The sequence below is a fragment of the Amaranthus tricolor genome, chromosome 2 (assembly GCF_026212465.1).
Source record: "Amaranthus tricolor cultivar Red isolate AtriRed21 chromosome 2, ASM2621246v1, whole genome shotgun sequence".
Classification (NCBI taxonomy): domain Eukaryota; kingdom Viridiplantae; phylum Streptophyta; class Magnoliopsida; order Caryophyllales; family Amaranthaceae; genus Amaranthus; species Amaranthus tricolor.
The window spans coordinates 2,145,084-2,166,926 of NC_080048.1; the positions used below are offsets into that span (position 1 = coordinate 2,145,084).

Genomic DNA, 21,843 nt, shown 5'->3' on the forward strand with positions numbered 1-21,843 from the left:
AAACGGTTTGATCCGATTTTCAAAATAAATTACGATTTCCGGTTTTGTGTCGATTTTTTTAGACCAAATCAAACCGAAAATCATACTATGATTGAACACTATAATTTTTTTATTTTTAAATATAGGTCGCTACCTAGATATTTCGAGATATATTTTTGATATATAATTTTTTGCGGCCTACCATTGTACTATCATTTGAAAGTATTCGGTAGCAAGAAAAAAGTGTGAAAAAAGTTTTTTTTATAATCAAAGTTTCATTGCTATAAAAATTAATAAAATGATACATTTTATAAAAAAATCAATCCCACTACCATCGATAAGCACCGACAACCAAACAGACCGTTAGTGTTTGAACACCATTATTTATCATCGTTAAGTACTTAAATCTGTTGCTTATATGCTTGATTTAGTTCACGTAACTACATTTGTAAAAAAAAAACCTATATGTTAATCGATTTATTTAATTGATGATTCACTGAACAAAATCAATACACAATTAGTAGTCGTCGAACTATTGAATAACAATATTATTAATCATAAATATAATATAGAACATTGAAAGGCGTTCCATCAAATATAGCAATATTATTCTAATATTTATTTAGTTTGATACCATGATTCACGATTTTTTTATCTTTAATTATTCATTGTAGATTTTTTAAAAAACATACAATATTATCTATCTATCAAAAATGATTATTTTGTATCAGATAACCATACATTAAACGTTTAATTATGAATAAATGTTAAAAATTAATTTGTGTGCAATATCAAGTTTTGATATAATGATAAGTAGTCCGTCCTGTTTTTATTTTTCATGCTTAATTAGATGTACTAATAAAATTTGACTACCCTTCATCTTTTTTTCTCTATATTCTTTCAAAACCCAATTATGACAATGTAAATCTGCGTTATCATGTTAGAATTCAATTATTTGTAAGAATTATTAAGGACATAATGTTGTTCCAAGAAAGAAAATCAAGGATTCTTCAAAGCTTTGGTGGGAAAAACAGGAAAATATAGCTTATATATGGGCCCAATTTTAATATATGTTTACCACGTACATAGAATTATTAATTTGTATATATTATTATTTTTAAAGTAAGTGGCAATAATCTTAATGATTACGTTAACTTTAAACATATAATCGAACATATTTTGTCTTGTACTTTAGAGAGGGTCGATAAAGATGTGTCGTATGTGAATGGTTTGAAGCTTGGAACGATTGATGAGGGTTGCTTGATCGAGGCAACAAGTGGCAAGGAGGTCTGATAGTCGCTCGACCAAACGTGGGCTCCTCAACCAGTCGAGCGGGAGTGAGTGGGTCGAGCGAATGGTGAAGAATGAGACAGTAGCTTCACTGGAAGCTCGCTTGACCGAGCGAGGAAATTCTTAAATGAGACGGTCTCATAGTGAGAATATATTTATTAGGTTGATCCATGTATAGATGTACATGTAGTGTGTTAAAATGATCACTTACAATTTTAAAGTGATCAAGAAATCGGCTAATTAAGTAAGTTATGTAATCAATTATAATACAAAAGCAAATACCTATAAATCTTTGTCTCAAACCAATTGGAATAGTTACATACTTACATTATTGTTAAGAGTATATGTAAATAATATCTTAGGTTTCAAACATTAGTTTAAGCTTTTGATGAGTTGGAGCCTTAATATGGTATCAACTCATCAAAAGCCAACATGACAAAAGTTCACAGATATGAGAGAGGGCTTCATGTAAGGGGGTGATATACGTGTTAGAGTATATAAAATAACCTAAGTTTCAACCATTAATTAACTTAAACTTTTAGTTGAGTTGGTCATTGACATGGTATTAAAGCTAATATGACAACAAGAGTTCACGTACATGTATGAACGAATTTCGTGTAAGGGACATGTTAGAGTATGTAACATATCATGAAATTTCAACTATTAGCTTAACCTTTTGATTGAGTTGATTTCTTGACAATCATCTCTCCACCGTCTTCCTTGAATTGTTATTGTAAAACAAACAAAATATGAAGGTAGTCGAGTTTTATTTTAGGCTAAATCAAATATATTCACCTGAATTTTGTTGAATTAAACTTATTATAATTAGACAAATGGTTTTTGAAAAATTTATAATTTTTCATTCAACTACTGATTTTGACTAAATTAACTTAACATATACTAAATATTATAGTTTGAAAATGAAGAAAAGCGGTCTTTTTATATTTATATAAATTTCTTAAATTCAACCAAACAAATTTTCGTACTTTTTCTAAAATAAAACTCCATAAAATTGTTTAATGAGCAACCAAAAGAGGATTTGATGTGCGTATATTTAAGACAAAATTGTAAGTACATTGCACATAGGCCATAGCCCATATCAATACAACCCCCCACCACTCTACAAAAAAATGCCATAGTGTTCATATTGGCAATATTGACTACTTGAGACCAACAAACTACAGTTATACCAATTTTTAGTTTTCAATTTTCAATATTTAGGTTTATTCCCTATTACCAATGCCTCATTATTAATTTTTTATTGTTTCCTTTCTATGCCACATTATAAATTTATAATTATAGTAGTTTCCTTCAGGGATAAATCTATTATTTAAAAGATTAAATTGTAGAGCGTAATTAATATTTTTGTTAAGGCTATTTAATTAAAGTGTGTAATATATTTACATGCATCACTGAATTTTAGCATAACATGAAAGATAAACCTCTAACTAATGCCCAAGAAAGAAAAAACTCTATTAACCTAATATATATATATATATATATATATATATATATATATATATATATATATATATATATATATATATATATATATATATATATATATATGGGGAGAAGTTTCAGTGTGAATTGTGTTTAAGTGTGAACCGTGCGAACTTTGTTATTTTATAGCAAAAAGGTGTTACTATTTTGTGTGAAATTTTTATAGTTGAAAAGTAACAGTTTTTGATGTAACAGTAACACTTTTGAAAACTGTTTCTGTTTGGCAAAAACGTGTTACTTTTCAAACATAAAAATCAAGGAAAAAAATAATAACATAATTTTGTTAACAAATAACAAGATTTGCACAGTTCACACTTAAGCATAGTTCACACTGGAACTCGACCCTACATATATATATATATATATATATATATATATATATATATATATATATATATATATATATATATATATATATATATATATATATATATATATATATATATATATATATATATAATATGGTTGTGAAAGTATTATTGATTTCCCTTAATCATGAAGAATTTTTTTGATTCTATTTATATTAAACTCTTAGCATTGACATACATTTATATATTAATATATTTAGACGAATTTGTATTTTAGATAATGGAGATGAAGTATAGGGAAATATACAAATGTGGATATTGAGGTAAGTGTAGAAAAATCAAGAATGTCATACGTCAATAACTATGATTGCAATATTGTAATTACTTTTCCTTTATAAGTGATTATCCGATTATCATCAAATTTAGTCGGTTAATTTTTGTCAAACACATTATTAATTTTTTCCAAATGCACAATTAAGTTGGTGAAAATGAAAATAAATTAAATTAAATGTCATTTTTATATGAAAGCAAAATAACTGTCGTTTGAGCTTTGCATTAGCAAATTAAAACCATTGTCTTAAACGATGGCTATCTTCCATGCCCAAATACCAAGACTCACATTTCAGTATTGTGCGTCGTTTGAAACAACGAGTTTTTTGAAGCGAACTTGCAGATAACAACTTCACTTAAAAAATGCTCGAGCGTAAAAAAATATTTATTTTTTTCAAACTCATTTCACACTAAAATTTATTTGTCTATTTTTTTAAAATAAAAACTTATTTTAAAAAGTTACTTTATGATAATACTAATAGGGAGGCTAGGATTGGACAATTTATTCACCAAGTCCAAATATTCTTTTTCAAAAAAATGATTCATGCAACACAATAATACAAACAAGATCAATACCAATTAGGACTTGACCTTAGCTTATTATAGGTGTCAAAATTGACACGTAACATGAGTTTTACCGCCACATCACAATACAAAGCATATAGATATTCCAATACAATTTAAAGTAGTAATTCATAACCAAACTTTTTATTTTAGTTTATCCGGCTACTTTTTTTTAATGGTCGCATTTTATTTTTTTTTAATCTGATCCGTAAATTTATTCATTTTCTTTATTCTAACTATTTATTTTTATCATTTAATTTTTTTTATCTTATTCTCCAATTTAATTTTTCTATCTACTAATTTTCATCCAAAAAGGAATAAATACTAAATAAAAGAGACCGAAAAAGTCTATGTTTGACACATGTATTACACCATGGGAATAAGCTAAGAACAACTTGGTGAATAAGTGGTTTTTTGAACAAGCTTATAAAGATTTAACTTTTATAGTAGAAGATAAGAGTCTTTTTTATTTTTCTTTTGGCATCACTTAGCCGAAAGATTGAGTGGGAATAGTGATCCTAGGGCCATTACTACTCTTTTTAGATGCTTTTCTTATTTACAAATGCTAGCAATGCAAGATGTTATTAGTTAGCTTGATGAAACTTACTTATTGTCTGGTCATTCTTATCATCTTTTCATACCCCATCTATAATACTTACACTATTTAAAATTGACACAATTATTAAAGAATTAATTGGTTGATAGAAAATATCATTGTTTTTTCTACATTATGACAAATAGTGTACAAGTTAATAAAATATAATGTAGAATGTTAGATTATAAAACATATCTTGAGGCTTCAATCATCAGCTTAAACTTTTTGTTGAATTGGTTCCTTGACATGGTATCAGAGCCAACGTGACAAGTGGTCACACGTTCAAATCTCAACCATCTCTCATTTAAAATGGAATATGTTGGCTTTAGGTATAAGGAGGGTCTGTGTTGCATCTACACTTCTAACCTAAAAGGCTCTTATGTGATGTGGCTTGGTAGACTATATAACATATCTTGGGAATTCAACCGTCAGGTTAAGTTTTTAGTTGTGTTAATTCCTTAAAATAGAAATAAAATAATGGCAAAAAGACAATTTATAAGTTACTTTAGTTACTTTATAATATATATATATATATAGATATATAGATATATATATATATATATATATATATATATATATATATATATATATATATATATATATATATATATACACACGTGTATATATATATATACGTATATACATATATACATATATATATATATATATATATTTATTATAATTTTTTTTATATAATATATAATTGTGATAATTTTTTTAAGGTAGTAATAATTTTGTTATAATCGTATGTAGTAATAAATGGTCTTTATTTCTGAAACATTAGTAAAGTCTATGAAATGCGATTGCTTTTGAAATTTCTACTTAATGCTTAAAGTGAAGTTACATTATTGACTAAGCTACTCCCTCTATACCCTACACATAACAACATCTGTACTGTACTATTTATACTGACGAGTGGAGTTAAAAAATGTACAATATTTTATATAATTATATATTTATTATTTTTTGGAAGATTTAATTAAAACCTGAATGAAAATAATTAAAAAACTAAAGTAAAAATAATACAAATAATGCAAACTAAATTTAGAATCTCCTTGATTTTTAGGACCTTATACAATCTCCACATTGAATATGCCCAAAATCACTCCTATCCTAATATCATCCCAATTCCACCAAATTAATATATGGTTTTATTATTTTACAATTAAAATATATATTTTTATTTAATTAATGAAATTAATGTAATTTGTTATAGAACTAACTTATTACACAATTAATTAGGCTAATGTTGTTATCTTAAGAAATGTTATTTACTCTATTATATGATCTCTGATTGAGACTCATTTGAGTTAGAAGTGAGAGTGCACAGAGGCACTACCACACTTGATATGTATCGCAAGAAATAATATATAGGTAGATGAGACTACAACGTGTGATATCACATTGGCTCTAATATTTTGTCAAGTAACCAATTAATCAAACAAAAATTTATGTTAATGATTGTGGCCTTAAAATGTAATCACTCTAATATTATAAGTTAGTCATCATAATCATCCTACGCAGTATATCCCGCTCATAGAAACTAAGGCCAGGATCTGGGGAGGAAAAGACGGCGACAACTCATACCAATAAAGGAGAGCACGGCCAAAGGAGCCTCCAGCTCGATTTAATTAGTGTTCTATTAATTCATTACTTTGCTACTTTATCGATTTAGTTCAATTTAGCTACAATCACTTAACATCAGTATAAATTTCATATAAATAAAAAAAAATATGATTACCATTCCCTCTTTTTCAAAGAATTTTTTAAGGTACTATTAAATTTGCCCCATTTTTATTTTTAATACGATCCACATTCTTTTCTTTGATTCCCATCTACATATATATTACCTATTGCATTTCATCCTCGCATTTATTCTACTCTACATTTTCACAAAATGTACTTTCTATTTTTTTAACATTTTTATTTTTTTAATTTACAAGACTATTTTTTCATAATAATATTCCTTAGTTGTTGGGTCCCTTTAGTATGAAAACCTTTAATGAAGTTAGATGAGGAGTACTCAATTGGATTAACAACATAAAGCCTAGTATAGTATGACTTTTTCTTCCTTATGTCTCAACTTTTCTATTTACATGCATGCATATCCATGAGATGAGATTGAACTATCCAAGATCCATATTTATCCCCTACCGTCCGAAATGGCTTTTTTAAAATATGTTTTGTCAAGTTAGACTGATTTGATATCAATCAGTTATAGCCGTTTATTTGTCACTGAAACGGTCTCCCGGTAAAATTATCTTTATTTATCATTTATAATATTATAAATTTAATAATCAGTTTCACTTTCAAAGTCATTAATTATAATCTTAAAGTGATCAGTGATAGTTTTAAAATGATCACTTTTTATGGTCTTAAAATGATCATTTATAATCATAAAGCGATCATTTACAATGTTAATGTAATTAATTATAATTTATAAGTGATATCTTTTTATAATTTTAACATATCGCTTATAATTTTTAATTGATTATTCAAAAAAACTGACTGATTATATAGACCGGTCTCATGGTGAGATGATCTCATATAACACTTGTTGTACTTTCTTCGTCACAAGGCTTTCGCAACATTTTTTATTTTAAGTCATGACTTATACTCTTTTTTGATTCTTATTCAAATAATTAATTTATATTTTCATCATATTTATACATTTTTTTCCCATCTTTCCATTCATCACACTCATTTTATGTATTTTATCATTTTTCTTACTTTGCTTAAATATTTTCCTAGTAACAAATGTCACGGGACAAACGGAGTACTTCCATAGCAATATATTAGAAATTTCTAATCAATCATCGTAATTTATAAATCATCACAAAAATATAAAATAAATACCAATAAATTTAATAAAATGATAAATGATAATTAAAATTCTAAAAACTCTAACCTCTCAAATTCATCAAATAAAGATAATTTGTCAATATTTTAAATCACCGTTATTTATCAAAGACTTTATTAATAGATAGACATGAGATTGTATGATTCACATATAGGAATAGTACGTACTTTTTGGTAGCATTATGACCATTATCTATATACTGTATCCGAGTATCCGTATAGCTTGGATTTTGTGCTGTTTTCTTTATGCTCGTCTTTTTCCGACTCTAGCAGTATTTATGAATGGTAAGTGTACATGGAATTTTAGATTGATCTGAATTGAATTGAATTGTATTAAAATGGTGTTTGCATATTGAAAAGTGGAACGACAATAAAATATCATTTTTTTTATTTCAAGTGTCTCAGTTATTTTATGGACTCTATTTAATTCACTTATTTAATCTTTAATATTTAATTATGTATAATTAAAAATTATAATAAGTTGATATTAATAAACTTTATATTAAAACGAATCAAATAAGTTCTCATATGACTATATTTAAACTTATAAATTAATAATAAAATACAATTTAAAAGTGATAGATAAATAATGTCTCAAAAATAAATAAGACACTTAAAATGAATAGGAGGAAATATTAGAATTGGACAAAATTTTTTGAGGTGAGAATATGTGAGACGGAGAGTAATGCAAAATTTTTCAAAATAAATTTAAACTTATATATAATTTGAATTAATGTGTGATTTTATTTAATTATTTTAGCTTAAGCCGATAAATAATTGAAAAACATAAATAATTGAAAATATTAAGTTAAGTCCAGTTAAATAAAGTTTATTTCATTAAGCTAATTTCAGTTTTAAAAAATTGATTCGGTTATAGTGAATTCATTTTAGTATAAATTAGCAGAATTGAGAATCATGGATTGACTTAGTGTTTTAAGATCAACCTTCCACCCTTATTATAATAAGAATTAAATTCTCAATACCTATAGAAAAATAATCCTTACTTCAATATTGAAAAATTAAAATCATAACCTAGCAATAATTAGTAAAAGAAAAAAAAAGTGAAATATTATAGGTAAAAGATCGGTATAAATAGAGGAAAATACTTATTTATACAAACCGTTGATAATACCGATATATCATACAACCGATATATCATACAGCCGATCTCAATTATTTGAGATTAAGATTATAACATTGTTATTAGTTAACATCATTTTAGTGCTTGTGCATCTAAATGTGAACACAATCCTTTTCAATAGTCAACTAGACTATATTAGCAGAACAAAAAAGTTTGAAAGATAAAAGTAGAAGGAAAAAAACCAGCATTAAGAATGTGAAAATCAATTAAAAAGTCTATTTTATTAAGAAAAAGTTTATGCAAAATATATATTAATTATCCAAGTGTAGGACAAATTCAATTCAATTAACTACTTTTTTCACACTTAAAATTTTCTTCAAACACTTATAACCCCCTGATCTGATCCACGGGATTTGCACTATTGTCTTTATTATTAGTCTCATAATTTTGCTCTATTTTTATTTTTTGTTATGATGAATTTTTTCTTTCATCTTTATCTATGTATGTTATTATTTTTTTATCTCATACATATATTTTTTCTAATTTCTGATATTTTAAATTTTTACTATTTTTTAGAATAACTTGCGAATTATAATATTAAAGTTCAAGACTTCTTTTCACGAATTAAAACGTAAATGTTTATTTGTTTGCGAATTACAACCACCAAAGTAGATCTACAACATTCAGGCCACATCACATAATTCCCACCATATTTGTGGTCAGAATTTTAGGTTAAGTGGCCAATATTCTGTTATTTGGCATAAATATTGTAAACTTCGATATTTTAATGGTTTTAATTTGTAAAAAATAATTATTTAATTATTTAGGCTGTAATTTACAAAAATCCTAAACTTTAAAACTGTAATTCATAATTTTTTTATTCTATTAGGACAAGAATTGTATTTGGAGGAAAACTAATTTATGAGTAAAGTACTAGAGATTTCATTTTTCACAAAATATGGTACTCTGAACATGAGCAAAAAGTTCAATACCTACCACAAAAATTATGTTTTTCTTATTTCTTATGATATGAAATTTTCCTATGTCGACTGCTACATACCGACGTAGAAAGTACCAAGAATTAGAGAAACTCCAAACTAGGAGTCAATAAATAGCCTTATGAAACCAAATAGAAATGTGTCATATAAATAATTAATTTTTTTAATATTACTATCACTTTATTTCAAGTGAAATAATCTACACGTTTGAGTCTTTGTGACCAAATATTTTTTTATGGCTTTAAATTCCTTCTTCTATAAAGTAAAATAATTTAAACTTGGAAAGATTCTACCATTTAATGAATATAAAAATCTTAAATAAAACGGTTGTACAGTAACACTATTTTTATTGGACCGGTATAATGTATATTTACTGTCTTAAAATAATTACTTATAATTTTAATGTGATCAATATTTAAATTGAACTAATTATATGGATTCGTCTCATAGTAAGACAATCTCATACAAGAGTAAACAAGAAGGCTTGAACACATGAGATCATTTATATAGAAGAAAATTGATGATCTTAACTACTAAAGTACTACTTAATTGAGGTTTATGACTATATTTTGATATGAAAATAGTTATTATATCACTATTTCACAACTAGGTCTGTTACAAATTCTGTCAAGGAAACCAATTCAACTAAAAACTCAAGCTGATAATTGAGGCTTCTAAATATGTTATATATTCTAACACGCCCCTCTATATAAGAGTTTTTTGAATTAGAAGTATGAATATGCTCTAACAGATTCAAACTTAAAACCATTAATATAATACTAGAATATAGTATATTTAATTCTTATAAAAAAACCAATTCAACCAAAGTTTAAATTTTTATAGTTTTTTCGTATATTATCCATAAACTCTATTATGCACCGATCACACAAGAATCTTTTAATTTAGGCTAAATATGTAGATTCTTTATATATTTTTTTCATATATGATGATATATAAATAAGTTTTAAACTCCTAGTTATTACTTATGTTAGCTTCTAATGTGATATATAACAACCACTCAACAAAAAATATAAGATTATAATTATAGCATTAGAATTAGAACATGTAACATAGTTGATATTATTGAATTAGTACTTATAAGTGGGGTTTGTGACCAATTTGAAGGGGTAGAATGTCTATTTGATAGGAGAACTAAGGTCTATTAAAAATATAGGGCAACTATAAGCACATGGGGTGATGGGGACTATCCACTTGGCTCTCCTACACTCAAACACACATTTGTAGGACCTTCTTTTTATAGTGTAAAAGTTGACTAATTGAGAACAATTCCAACCTTCACTTTTTAAAGACTTTTCTTTTCTTGAACTCAATCTTTCTGTTCCTCTAAACAATACCTTTTTAATTACTTAAGTTGTACTCAACTCATTATACCCTTAGTTTATGCTAACAAAATGCATCCTTAAGGATTATTGAATTATATGGATGGCCCCTCAAATGAGGCAATGAAAGTGTGTCAAGCTTCATCACGCTGATTTATATTCATGATTTTGATAGAGTATATAAAAGGAAATAGACAAATAAATGAGGAAAAAGTAGTTTCATCTTTAGTTTTTTAAAAAAACAATAATATTGAAGTTGTATAATAAAAGATAGATGATATAACAGTCGAGTTATTATATTATAGGATAAATAAAATATAAAATTTTAAAAATTGATCGCCAAAAAATGAACTTTTTTGAGCTAAAGTATCCTAAACTAATTGAATTTATTGACTCGAATGTAAATTTTGCTTAATTTATATCTATTCTGTGATATAATTTTTAAAATTTAAATCATATATAACGAATTCTTAACTTACATTATTGAGGCATCTACATATTTGTATATTAAAATTTACTTATCAAAATATCTCAAAGTAAAAAAATCTTTGCATAAAAAAGATGATTAAATTTATATTCATATGGAAGTAATTTTCTACTATATTAATAGGCGTGATTTTCAGGAATTCATTAAATCAATTTAAATCTATTAATTAATATAATAGAAAAAGCACCAAAATATATTTAAAAAGGGTATTTCATGTTTGGACCCACATCATATTTGTTACATCTGCATTATTGGAATATTTTCTTGAACTTTTCTATAATAACTAATTTTTTTTTTTGAAATGAATAATAACTAATCTTTTTTTTTGAAATGAATAATAACTAATCTTTTAATCCAAAATAAAATCTTTAACTAATTTTATATGACTCGGATTTATTTACTAGATTAGAAATAATTTATAAGATTACTATTAATTAACTTGTTAATTTCTTATTCTCTCGACAGGTTAAAATTTTCAAAAGATATAAATACAAGAAATATAGATTTTGTCTCAATTAAAGTAAAACAGATAAGATGATCTTGAATTCGATTTTTTTTTTTTAGCCGACCTACCTTATAATCAACAAGAAGTTTGAGAAATAAATAATTATACGAATGTGTTAATAATGAATTAAGCAAATCACAGGTTAATTATGTCTAGTAGGAAATCACATGAAGTTGAACAAGACCCAAAGGCTGCTATCTACTAGAAGTATCACTTTAGCCCATCCATTAGAAGATTCTTTCGTCAATTTTGCGTCTTTGTTCGTTTAAAGTAGACATAGTCATACTTATCACAAATGTCATCTTTCCTTTGGTAAGCCTCGCTAGTGGTTTATGGGTGTCATTTGAACTCATGATCGCTAGTCATGTTCAAATCGATTAAGTGAAATTAACTGATTTAAATTCATTAAGTCGACTTTTTTTTTTAATAATCTAATAAAGATATAATTTTTACATGCAAGTTGAAAATAGTGCATGCATATTATTTCATGTATATGGTAAGAATATATACTAAGTTAGTCATTCTTGAATAATTCACAAAAAATTATTTTTATTACCAATAATATGTTTATTTTCATATATTTTGGAAGCTTTTTTTCATGGGCCTTATACTCATCTCTCAAAAATAAACATAAATAGTAATGTACATGCAAAAAATGCTGTGAAAAAACATCAATGAACAATAGGGATCCAAAAATTGTTCCTAAATATAAATAAAATATTGTCATAGAATTCTAATAAGTTTCATTTCTTTTATTTCTTGTAATATCATATTAGTAGTCCGACTCTCCTAAGAGAAAAATTAATAATATTGATATATCTTTTTGCCTTTTTTTAAAATCATTTTTATGATAATTTTTATATTAAAATAGAAGTTTAATAAAATTTATTCAAGATTCACCGCTATACAATTTGGTCAATGTTGGCCTAATTTAAAGCTAATGCAACCATAACTTTCTACCTTAACCTTCACGGGAGACATATTATTACGTATTAACAGTTCACAAGACGCCCAAGTTGGGAAAAAGAAATACAATGACTTGCTATTATTAGATATAATAGCTCATTGACAGATATATTTAGAGATAATGGTTAATTATAGCTTTAACTTATTCCTGTAAATTGAAACGGGCCTCCAAACAGAGTATTTGACATTATCTACTTACATGGGGCCCAATCTTCTAAATTAAAATATTTCCCTTTTTTAGGTTTTAGTCACTTTTTGTTTTAAATGAAAAATATACAAATAAAATAACAATGATAATAATAAATAATATTTATTGATTTCAGAATGGCACCGCCCATTTAAATCTAAATCTAGTGTTGTGAAAGTGATAAATATATTCAATATAATAAGAATCTTAATTCAATTCAATGTAAAATTATGGATAAGGTCGAAAAATTCTTTAAACGCGAGAAGAAATGAAAAATTAATTATTTTTGTGAGAACAAAAAGAAAAGTCCTTAATCATTTGGTCAATCTATATTTAAAGTCTATAATTACAGTAATTTTAAAAACGCAAACTCGAACAAAATCGTGTTTCATTTAATTATATGCTTACCAAACCAGCTAGTGTTCATCGCAGTAAAATCAACACCATTGACATCTAATCTAATAATATATATTTTTTTCAATATCCGTAATAATAATATTAATAACGCCTATATTCATTATAACAATATCAATAACGCCTGTATTTATTGTAACAACATTATAACAATATCAATAACGCGGCATAAAGCGTTTGAAAACTTTCTATAATATTAAATACTCCTAAGTAGATACGAATTATTCCACACAAAAAAGAAATTCAAAAGTAAACAACAATATTCAACACCCCCCGTTATATATAAGACCCCGTGACACTCTTTCCCCCCTAACTCCAAACACCAATTTCCCTTCATCCTTTTTCTCTCTCAACTTTCTCTCTCTAAATTTTCTCACTCTAAAAAATTTATTGGTGTGCCCAATAATGTGCAAGCAAGAAGGCATAGATGATGGGTTTACCTCTAGCAAATGCAATTCAAACCAAGAAACAAATTACCAAATAAATATAACCAATAAAAATGACCAATTATCCAATTTGCATGTCCCATTGATACCCAAATCTCCAACACCAAGAATATCCCATTTAAATCAACATTATGAGGATACAACACTATTTATCCCTAACACAAAATCCCCACATGACCAAAACCATCCACCGCCTCTTAAATCCACATTAAAAGAAGCAAAATTAATATTTAACATTGCCATACCCATGATTTTAACCGGTCTATTATTATACTCACGTTCCATGATCTCAATGCTATTTCTCGGTCGTCTAAGCGAACTGGCTTTAGCAGGTGGGTCGTTAGCGATTGGCTTTGCTAACATCACTGGCTACTCGATTTTATCCGGGCTAGCCATGGGCATGGAGCCCATATGTGGTCAAGCATTTGGTGCTAAAAAATATTCCATTTTAGGCTTAACCCTTCAAAGAACAATCCTCATTTTACTCATAACTTCAATACCCATTTCATTTTTATGGCTAAATATGGAAAAAATCCTTCTTTTATGTCATCAAGATCAAGCCATTGCAATCCAAGCTCAAGCTTACTTACTATATAGTCTACCTGATCTTCTAGCACAATCAATTCTTCAACCATTAAGAATCTATCTAAGATCACAATCAATTACTCTGCCTCTTACATTAACCGCAGCTTTAGCTAGTGTTTTACATTATCCTCTCAATTGGGTTTTTGTAATTAAGCTTAAGCTCGGCATTAATGGCGTCGCTTTAGCCGGAGTATTAACAAATTTTAATATGATAATTTTTCTTATAATATATATGATTTTCTCTGAATCTTGTAAGAAAAGTTGGTGTTCTTTAAGTAAGGAATGTTTAAATGGGTATGGGAGATTGCTACATTTAGCAATTCCTAGTTGTATTTCCGTGTGTTTGGAATGGTGGTGGTATGAAATTATGATCCTTTTTTGTGGGTTATTGGTAAATCCAAAAGCAACGGTAGCATCTATGGGGATTTTGATTCAAACTACTTCATTGATTTATATTTTTCCTTCTTCATTGAGTGTAAGTGTTTCTACTCGGGTTGGAAATGAGCTCGGGGCGGGCCAGCCCGGTCGGGCTAAACGGGCTGCGATTTCGGGTTTGGTGTTTAGTTTTGTGTTTGGGTTTTCGGCCCTTTTGTTTACCTTTTTGGTGAGGGATAGATGGGCAGGGATGTTTACTAAAGATGTGGATATTATTAAGTTGACTTCATTGGTTTTGCCCATAATTGGGTTGTGCGAGTTGGGCAATTGCCCGCAAACGACGGGTTGCGGGGTGTTGCGCGGGACCGCTCGGCCGAAAGTGGGGGCTAATATTAATTTGGGGTGTTTTTATTTGGTGGGTATGCCGGTGGCGGTTTGGCTCGGGTTTTTTGCCGGGTATGATTTTCAAGGGCTTTGGATCGGGCTGTTGGCGGCCCAAGGGTCGTGTGTGGTGACTATGATGATGGTATTGAGTAGAACAAATTGGGAATTTGAAGCACAAAGAGCAAAAGATTTTACCGATCATTCTTCATCTCCTATTTTAATTCAAGGAGAAAAATACAAAATTCAAAATAATAATGATCAAACTTTACTTGTTTGATTCATTAATACTTATCTATCTCATTAAGTTTTCTACCAAAAACTTCAATATGAAGTTTATGAAAAATGCGAAAAACATAGGAGAATTTTGAAATGTGTAGCAAATTAGAGGGATGGTGGGGATATTTTTTCTAATTTAGAGGGTGAAATTTTGTGTGTGGAATAGGGTAAAATAGATTCTATTTTTTCATGTGTTTGAAAAGATGGATGGGAAAAAGGCAAAAGGATAGTATTTTTTATTTTTTTTAATTTGATGGGTTTTGGAGGGAATGTAAATTTGAAACTTGGACGTATATATTCTTTGAAAAAAGGAAATACTAACTTTTATATAAGAATTTGAAATATTTTTTATCCAATTATTATTTTCTAGCTAGTTCCATTCAAGAATTAAATTCTTTCTAGACAGTTAAAATAGAATACTTAAAGAATAAAACTTACAGTTGATTTTCTATTAAAATTGTCATTTAGTTAAATCATTTCAAGAAAGACTATATAGAAGATCAGATATATTCTACTATATTTCATCAGTCAATTTAAATTTACACTATATAATTTAAATATCTGATAGCTTTTTAAATTATATAGTACAATTTCAAAAAAAAAAAATTGAGTAATATGTATGTTTTTGTTTAATAAATCAACATCATATGCTTTTAGTAAGATGCCATCATAAATACAAATCATAATAGGTGTAAAAGTTAACTAATGATAATATTATTTATTTAGTTTATTTGCATATTTATTAGATCTACAAGCCTAAATAGCTTGATGTAAGCCTGAAATTTTGCAACTAAGGATAAATATAAATGAAGTTTTACATCAAGTCTAGCCATATGCAAAATGATCCAATCTAATAAACCGAGAATTGATAAATATTACTAACTCGTGAAGTATCTTAATAGGGCCCTGTTTATATATTCCAGATGGAATCAGAATGTGATTTTTACATTATTATAAATTTATTTTTAAATTCTAATTAATATTAATAAATAAGTATTAAGTAGAATTTATTTTGAATTCTTCTATCAATCTCGTGATTATAACGCTGTAAAGTTATGATAAAATCATGCACATAAGTCGAACAGTATCTTACTGTTTATAGTAAAACTGGTATCTCAGCCGCAAATCAATTGAATTAAAAATAGTAATAAGTGTCAAACACTTCTAAAACACGGTAAAGATAGCTATGAAGCAACTTTGATATTAACAATTCATGTGCGTAAATTCGGCAAGATTTTGTGCCGTATGGAGATCAAATATAACCTCAATGGTGTGTTTATGGGCAATTGGCAGTATAATAATAAAAATCTAAAAATTTACACGTAATTTATCAATTATCGATTTATATTGTGAGTTGTAAATCTCAAATCGTCATCATCTTACTAAGCATCATGTTCATATAAATTATGTTCAGGATATGAATAAAGATGCAATACGATAAATTATATCTATAAAAAAGAAGGCGGACAAAAAGTCTCTCAACTCGTCAATAAGTGGTAGAGTTCATAGTATATGATAACAGATAAAGTTTAAAAATACTCTCTATGTTTCCAATAATTTAGAACAACGTATAATTGTAAGCTTTAATTAAGAAAATAGAAGGGATGATTGTATGAATAGGATTAAAAGTGAGAATATAAGAGAAGATATGTAGATACAAAAAATTTTAAAAGTGATATAAATGTTTTAGTACTATATAAATATTTTTGAGTTATAAGTCATAATCTATAATCTTTTTGGTTAATGTTTCACTATATAATTTGAAAAAGTCTTTCTAGTCCAATAAAATAAAATAAAAACTAATTTAGTTGTAATAAGTAAAAAAAAATAATGCTTTTAGCTATTTTATAACATTAAAAATCAAATAATAATGATAAATTTGTTAAATGATGGAATAATTTCTCCCCTTCGGAGATTATTAGTTCATAACACTCATACTTATAGAGAAACCATATTAGGGTTTCTATATTATAAAAGATATGTAAATTTTCTATTTCTAATAAAATCGTTATATGACGTGTTGGTCAAACTTAACCGATTTAAAATCAATATGTGCTACTATTTCGCCAGATCTACTATCAAATTAGTAGGTTCAAGTATAAATAGAAGTATTAAGTTAAGTACTTTGAAAATCTAATGTAAATTATAATTTAATTTAATTATATGTGATGATTATGTAAAAGAAGAGTTTAGGTGAGGCATGTGGTTGTGGGTCGTAGTTGTGAGTTGTGCTCGTGGGTTTCAACATCACAACTCACATATTGAATAGTAAATGTTATGCAACTTCCCACTAGATACTCTTTTGTTAGATTTTTAAATTGAGTTGTTGGATTAATTGAAAGTATTAATTTTTTTGCTCGTTTTAGTGTTAAATTAATAAGTCGGTTATTTAAAAGGATGTTAAATAAAATTATGCGTTAATTATTGACTATTTAATAGTAGAAATAAAATCGAACTAAAATCCAAAAAGCAACAATAAAAAAGCCAAAGAAATTATCTTAATAATTTTAGCTTAAAAATCAATTTTTTCTAAAAATTTACAAATATAATTTTTGACTTTTTAACAAACCAAAAAACAAACATGCCATTAGCCCATTACAAAACAAGTCGATGTGATGAGATGTTTCCAATTCAATTTTAGGTGTATGTTTCACTACTCCATTGGATAAAATAATTCTATTCTTAAGAGTCTAAATCAGAAAACAATGGGGATTATTTGGAATGTGAATATTAATTAAGACAATTTTGATGGAAAAAACATTTTTCTACGCTTTCTCATTTAACCATTTACTTTAAATTATACAAGTATAGTCAATTTATTTTGATTGTAATATTTGGTTTTTTTTTGGGGTCATTAATATATAATTAGTTGATTGTTTGCCAAACTTTAATGTTGACTATGATTGATATTATTGAATTAAGGGGATTTTTTATAAGGATGTAATTGTCATTTAAAGTGACTTTAGTATTATATATATGTACAATTCTATGCATATAACAGTTTAATTAAAATTATACAAGTATTATTTATACGTATAAGTAACTAATATATATATATATATATATATATATATATATATATATATATATATATATATATATATATATATATATATATATATATATATATATATATATATATATATAATTTTTATTTGACAAGTATTTTCTAGTTGAAGAGAATACGTAAAAAAAATTAAATTAGTTTTCTAAACGCTTATTAGATGTAGGAAGAAAGTCAAATTATGTTGTTAGCAATAAGAATTTCTATTTGAATCATACATTTTGCTTTTTCTTGTAAAGAACTTTCTATATTGGGGGTTGATTACCGTTGATAACAATGAAACAAAATTGACTTCAAGTCATTTTGAACCATTCTAGAGAATTTGCTATATTTATGTTTTTGCCTATAGCTTGCGTTTTTGGTTATTTTTTATCGACATATTTCATGTATTTTTTTTTACCGTTTATTTCTATTTGTTCTTTTCGATTTTTTCAAAAGGAAATTTCACAAAGTCATTCTTCTCATGATGAATTTTCCTATTTTAAAACAACTTTATGAACAAAAATAATCTCACTTGTCTAACATATTATTTTACTAAAAGGCCTTCATATTTTTTACATTTTTAACTTAAAAAATTACTTGATTCTTTCACATTAATGATATTTATTCCATTATAACTCTTTTCTCTGTTTTTAGTAAACATTTTACTTCTTTTTATGATTTCGAGCTACATTGTCATTATTTATTTCATTTAATAATGATTTTAATAAAATATTATCCTTCATTAGTACTCTTCTTGGTTCTTCCCATATTTCAAATGAAAAGAATAAAAAAGATCGGAGTTAATATGACTTATAAGACGAAGAGAGTATATTTCAAATAATGCTCCATACTTAGTTATTTTATTTTTCTGAGCAAAAATATTTTTATTAAGTATTAGAAGCACTATTGTCCAAGTCCAAAATAACATTACTTAAAAGTACTCCAAAGCTACATACTCATAAACTTATCAGAACAAATAAAAAATTAATAAATAAAGTAATTAATAGGTCTTAGACTTTAATTTAATTATGATCAGTTTAAATTATTGATTGTGTTGATTTATTAACATCTGAAAATTTTTATTTAGATGTAGTTTTGTGGTTAAGTTCGTCATTTAAAAGAGTAATTTACGCGCTACAACTTATTTCAAAAACTAGTATAAATAAAGCTGATTTGTTATATTCTTTCATGCATTTATAAAACTTGAAATTTTACTAAAAAAATGAAAGTCAATATATTATAAGACATGAATGTTTATTTACATTTGTAAAAGTATTTAAATAAATAAGATTGGTTTGTATTTGAAAACTTTATGCTACAAGAGACATGCGTGAACCTACTATTGTCCATTAAAGAATCGATGGTGGAAAGGCAGCCGCCCAATAAGTGTGTAAATGGTGAGTTTTTTGACCGAGTCGAGAAAAATAAAGGTACGCCTCAATGTGGAATTTTTGTCATGTTTTGTTGGTGGTAGTAACTTTCTTTAAATGGCAAATACTCCATATAGAACTACCGTCTTGTAGCTCTCAATAAGTATTACCTTTTTAATTTATTATTTTTACTTTGTAAGAATTTAGTATATAAAATAAAAAAATAAGTAATTAACAGAAATATTCTCTCTGTTCTTAAAAAATTGTTTTTCTTTTATAGAAATGTTCCTACCACCGTTTTCTCTTAATCACAAATTTTAACATAATTTTTTCATATTATATACTCCATCCGTTTTTTTCTTTTCGTTTACTTTTAACATAATTTTCAAAGCAAATTTTAATCTTAATATCTCTAAATACGCATAATAAAAAATTTTAAAAAAATACATAATGAAAAAGTAAATATATTAAGACGAATTTAACGAAATCTTACATGGATATATTTTATCTTCTAATATGTCTCAAAAACATTAATCAAATATCTCTCTTCTTAAGGTAAAATATTCCAAATGAATAGAATATTAGAGAATAGAGAAAGTACATAATTCAAATAGTCACACCATATTTTAATTTTTATGTAATAGACAACTGGTGTAATTTCTTAGAGACTGAATGAGTAAGTAATTCATATGGAGAAAAATTAAGTGTCAATGAGAATAGAAAAACAGAGTAAAGTCATTGGAACAGACTAAGTAAAATTTGAATAGTAATCCTAATAGAGAGGGACGCGTTCTACTACATTAGATTTGACATTTGCAGTCCAAATTGTTGAATGATGAATGCTTTTACTTAACCATAGAGTTTACACTCTTAGACCCGTAGTCTACCGCACGAATGCAAACCATGGACCAACATTTTTGGGCGCACCACTTTTTATCTTCTCCCCTTATATTTATCTCATTTTTTATATCTTATCTACACGAATATTTCATAGACTTACTTTTGTGATTTCTCTTATAATCTTAAATAATAATTACTTAAGTCGGTTCAGTTAGATTCAGATTCAAATTTATATATTTGTGAATTTAAATATAAATATGTTATTAAAATTTTTAAATCAGATTATGCGACTAGATTTAGATAATCAAATAGTTTAAGTTCTTAAAACTCTTATAATAAAGGTATTAAATTGATGAACTAAATTAAAATGAGCTATACTAGGTAAAGAAATGAGAAGTGTAAATTTTAAGTGTAAAATTGATAAGTAAAATTGCACTAAAAAATCACTTCAACCGATCTTTAATTGAATTAAAATTAAGTAGTTCATTAACAAATTGGATTTAAGGTAGTTCATATGTCCAGTTTTTGATGTTAGTTGACATTCTACAATAGTGAGATCTTTCATGTTTGGTATGACACAATCTCACCCACATTAATATTATTCTCTCTGATTCCTTATAAAAGTTTTCACAAGCAAGAATTAAAAAAAATAAAATTTTTTAGATGATAAATATAGTATTTTATTGAATAAAAAATTTGATGGAGAAAAAAAAGTAGAGATCACAAATATTAGAAACATATTAAAAAAAGTTAGTGGAATAAATATGGGGATCAAAACAATTAAAAAAAACATTTTTATAAAGTTAGTGAGAATTATGTAGGGCCCATATACAATATAAAAATGTTAAAGTGAACTTAATGGAAAATATGCAAGAGTCATAAATATTTTTAAAATATTAAAATGAAAATGAAGAAGATTAATGTTGTCCAAAATTTATGATATGAATAGAAAAATTATTTATGAAAACAGCAAATGGAACAATTCATCAAATGGAAAATCAAAACAACTTCAAGCAATGGAAGGAGTAATAATTAAAAAAACATTTATATACGAGTAATTATTGTAAGACACTATCTCTTATTGAGAAAACTTTAAAATAAGTTCATATTATGTT

General features: G+C 26.3%; 1 protein-coding gene across 1 annotated transcript; it reads left to right on the forward strand.

The window, feature by feature from the left end:
• Window positions 1–13,702: 13,702 nt before the first annotated feature.
• LOC130806741 (protein DETOXIFICATION 49-like) lies at window positions 13,703–15,845 on the forward strand. Its single transcript, XM_057671937.1, has one exon. It carries the CDS (start codon window positions 13,812–13,814, stop codon window positions 15,471–15,473), a length of 1,662 nt encoding a protein of 553 aa, XP_057527920.1. The 5' UTR covers window positions 13,703–13,811; the 3' UTR covers window positions 15,474–15,845.
• The last annotated feature ends 5,998 nt before the right edge of the window (window positions 15,846–21,843 follow it).

Bases quoted from the DNA above. Each gene is read 5' to 3' on its own strand.
- LOC130806741 (XM_057671937.1), top strand. From the start codon at position 13,812: ATGTGCAAGCAAGAAGGCATAGATGATGGGTTTACCTCTAGCAAATGC.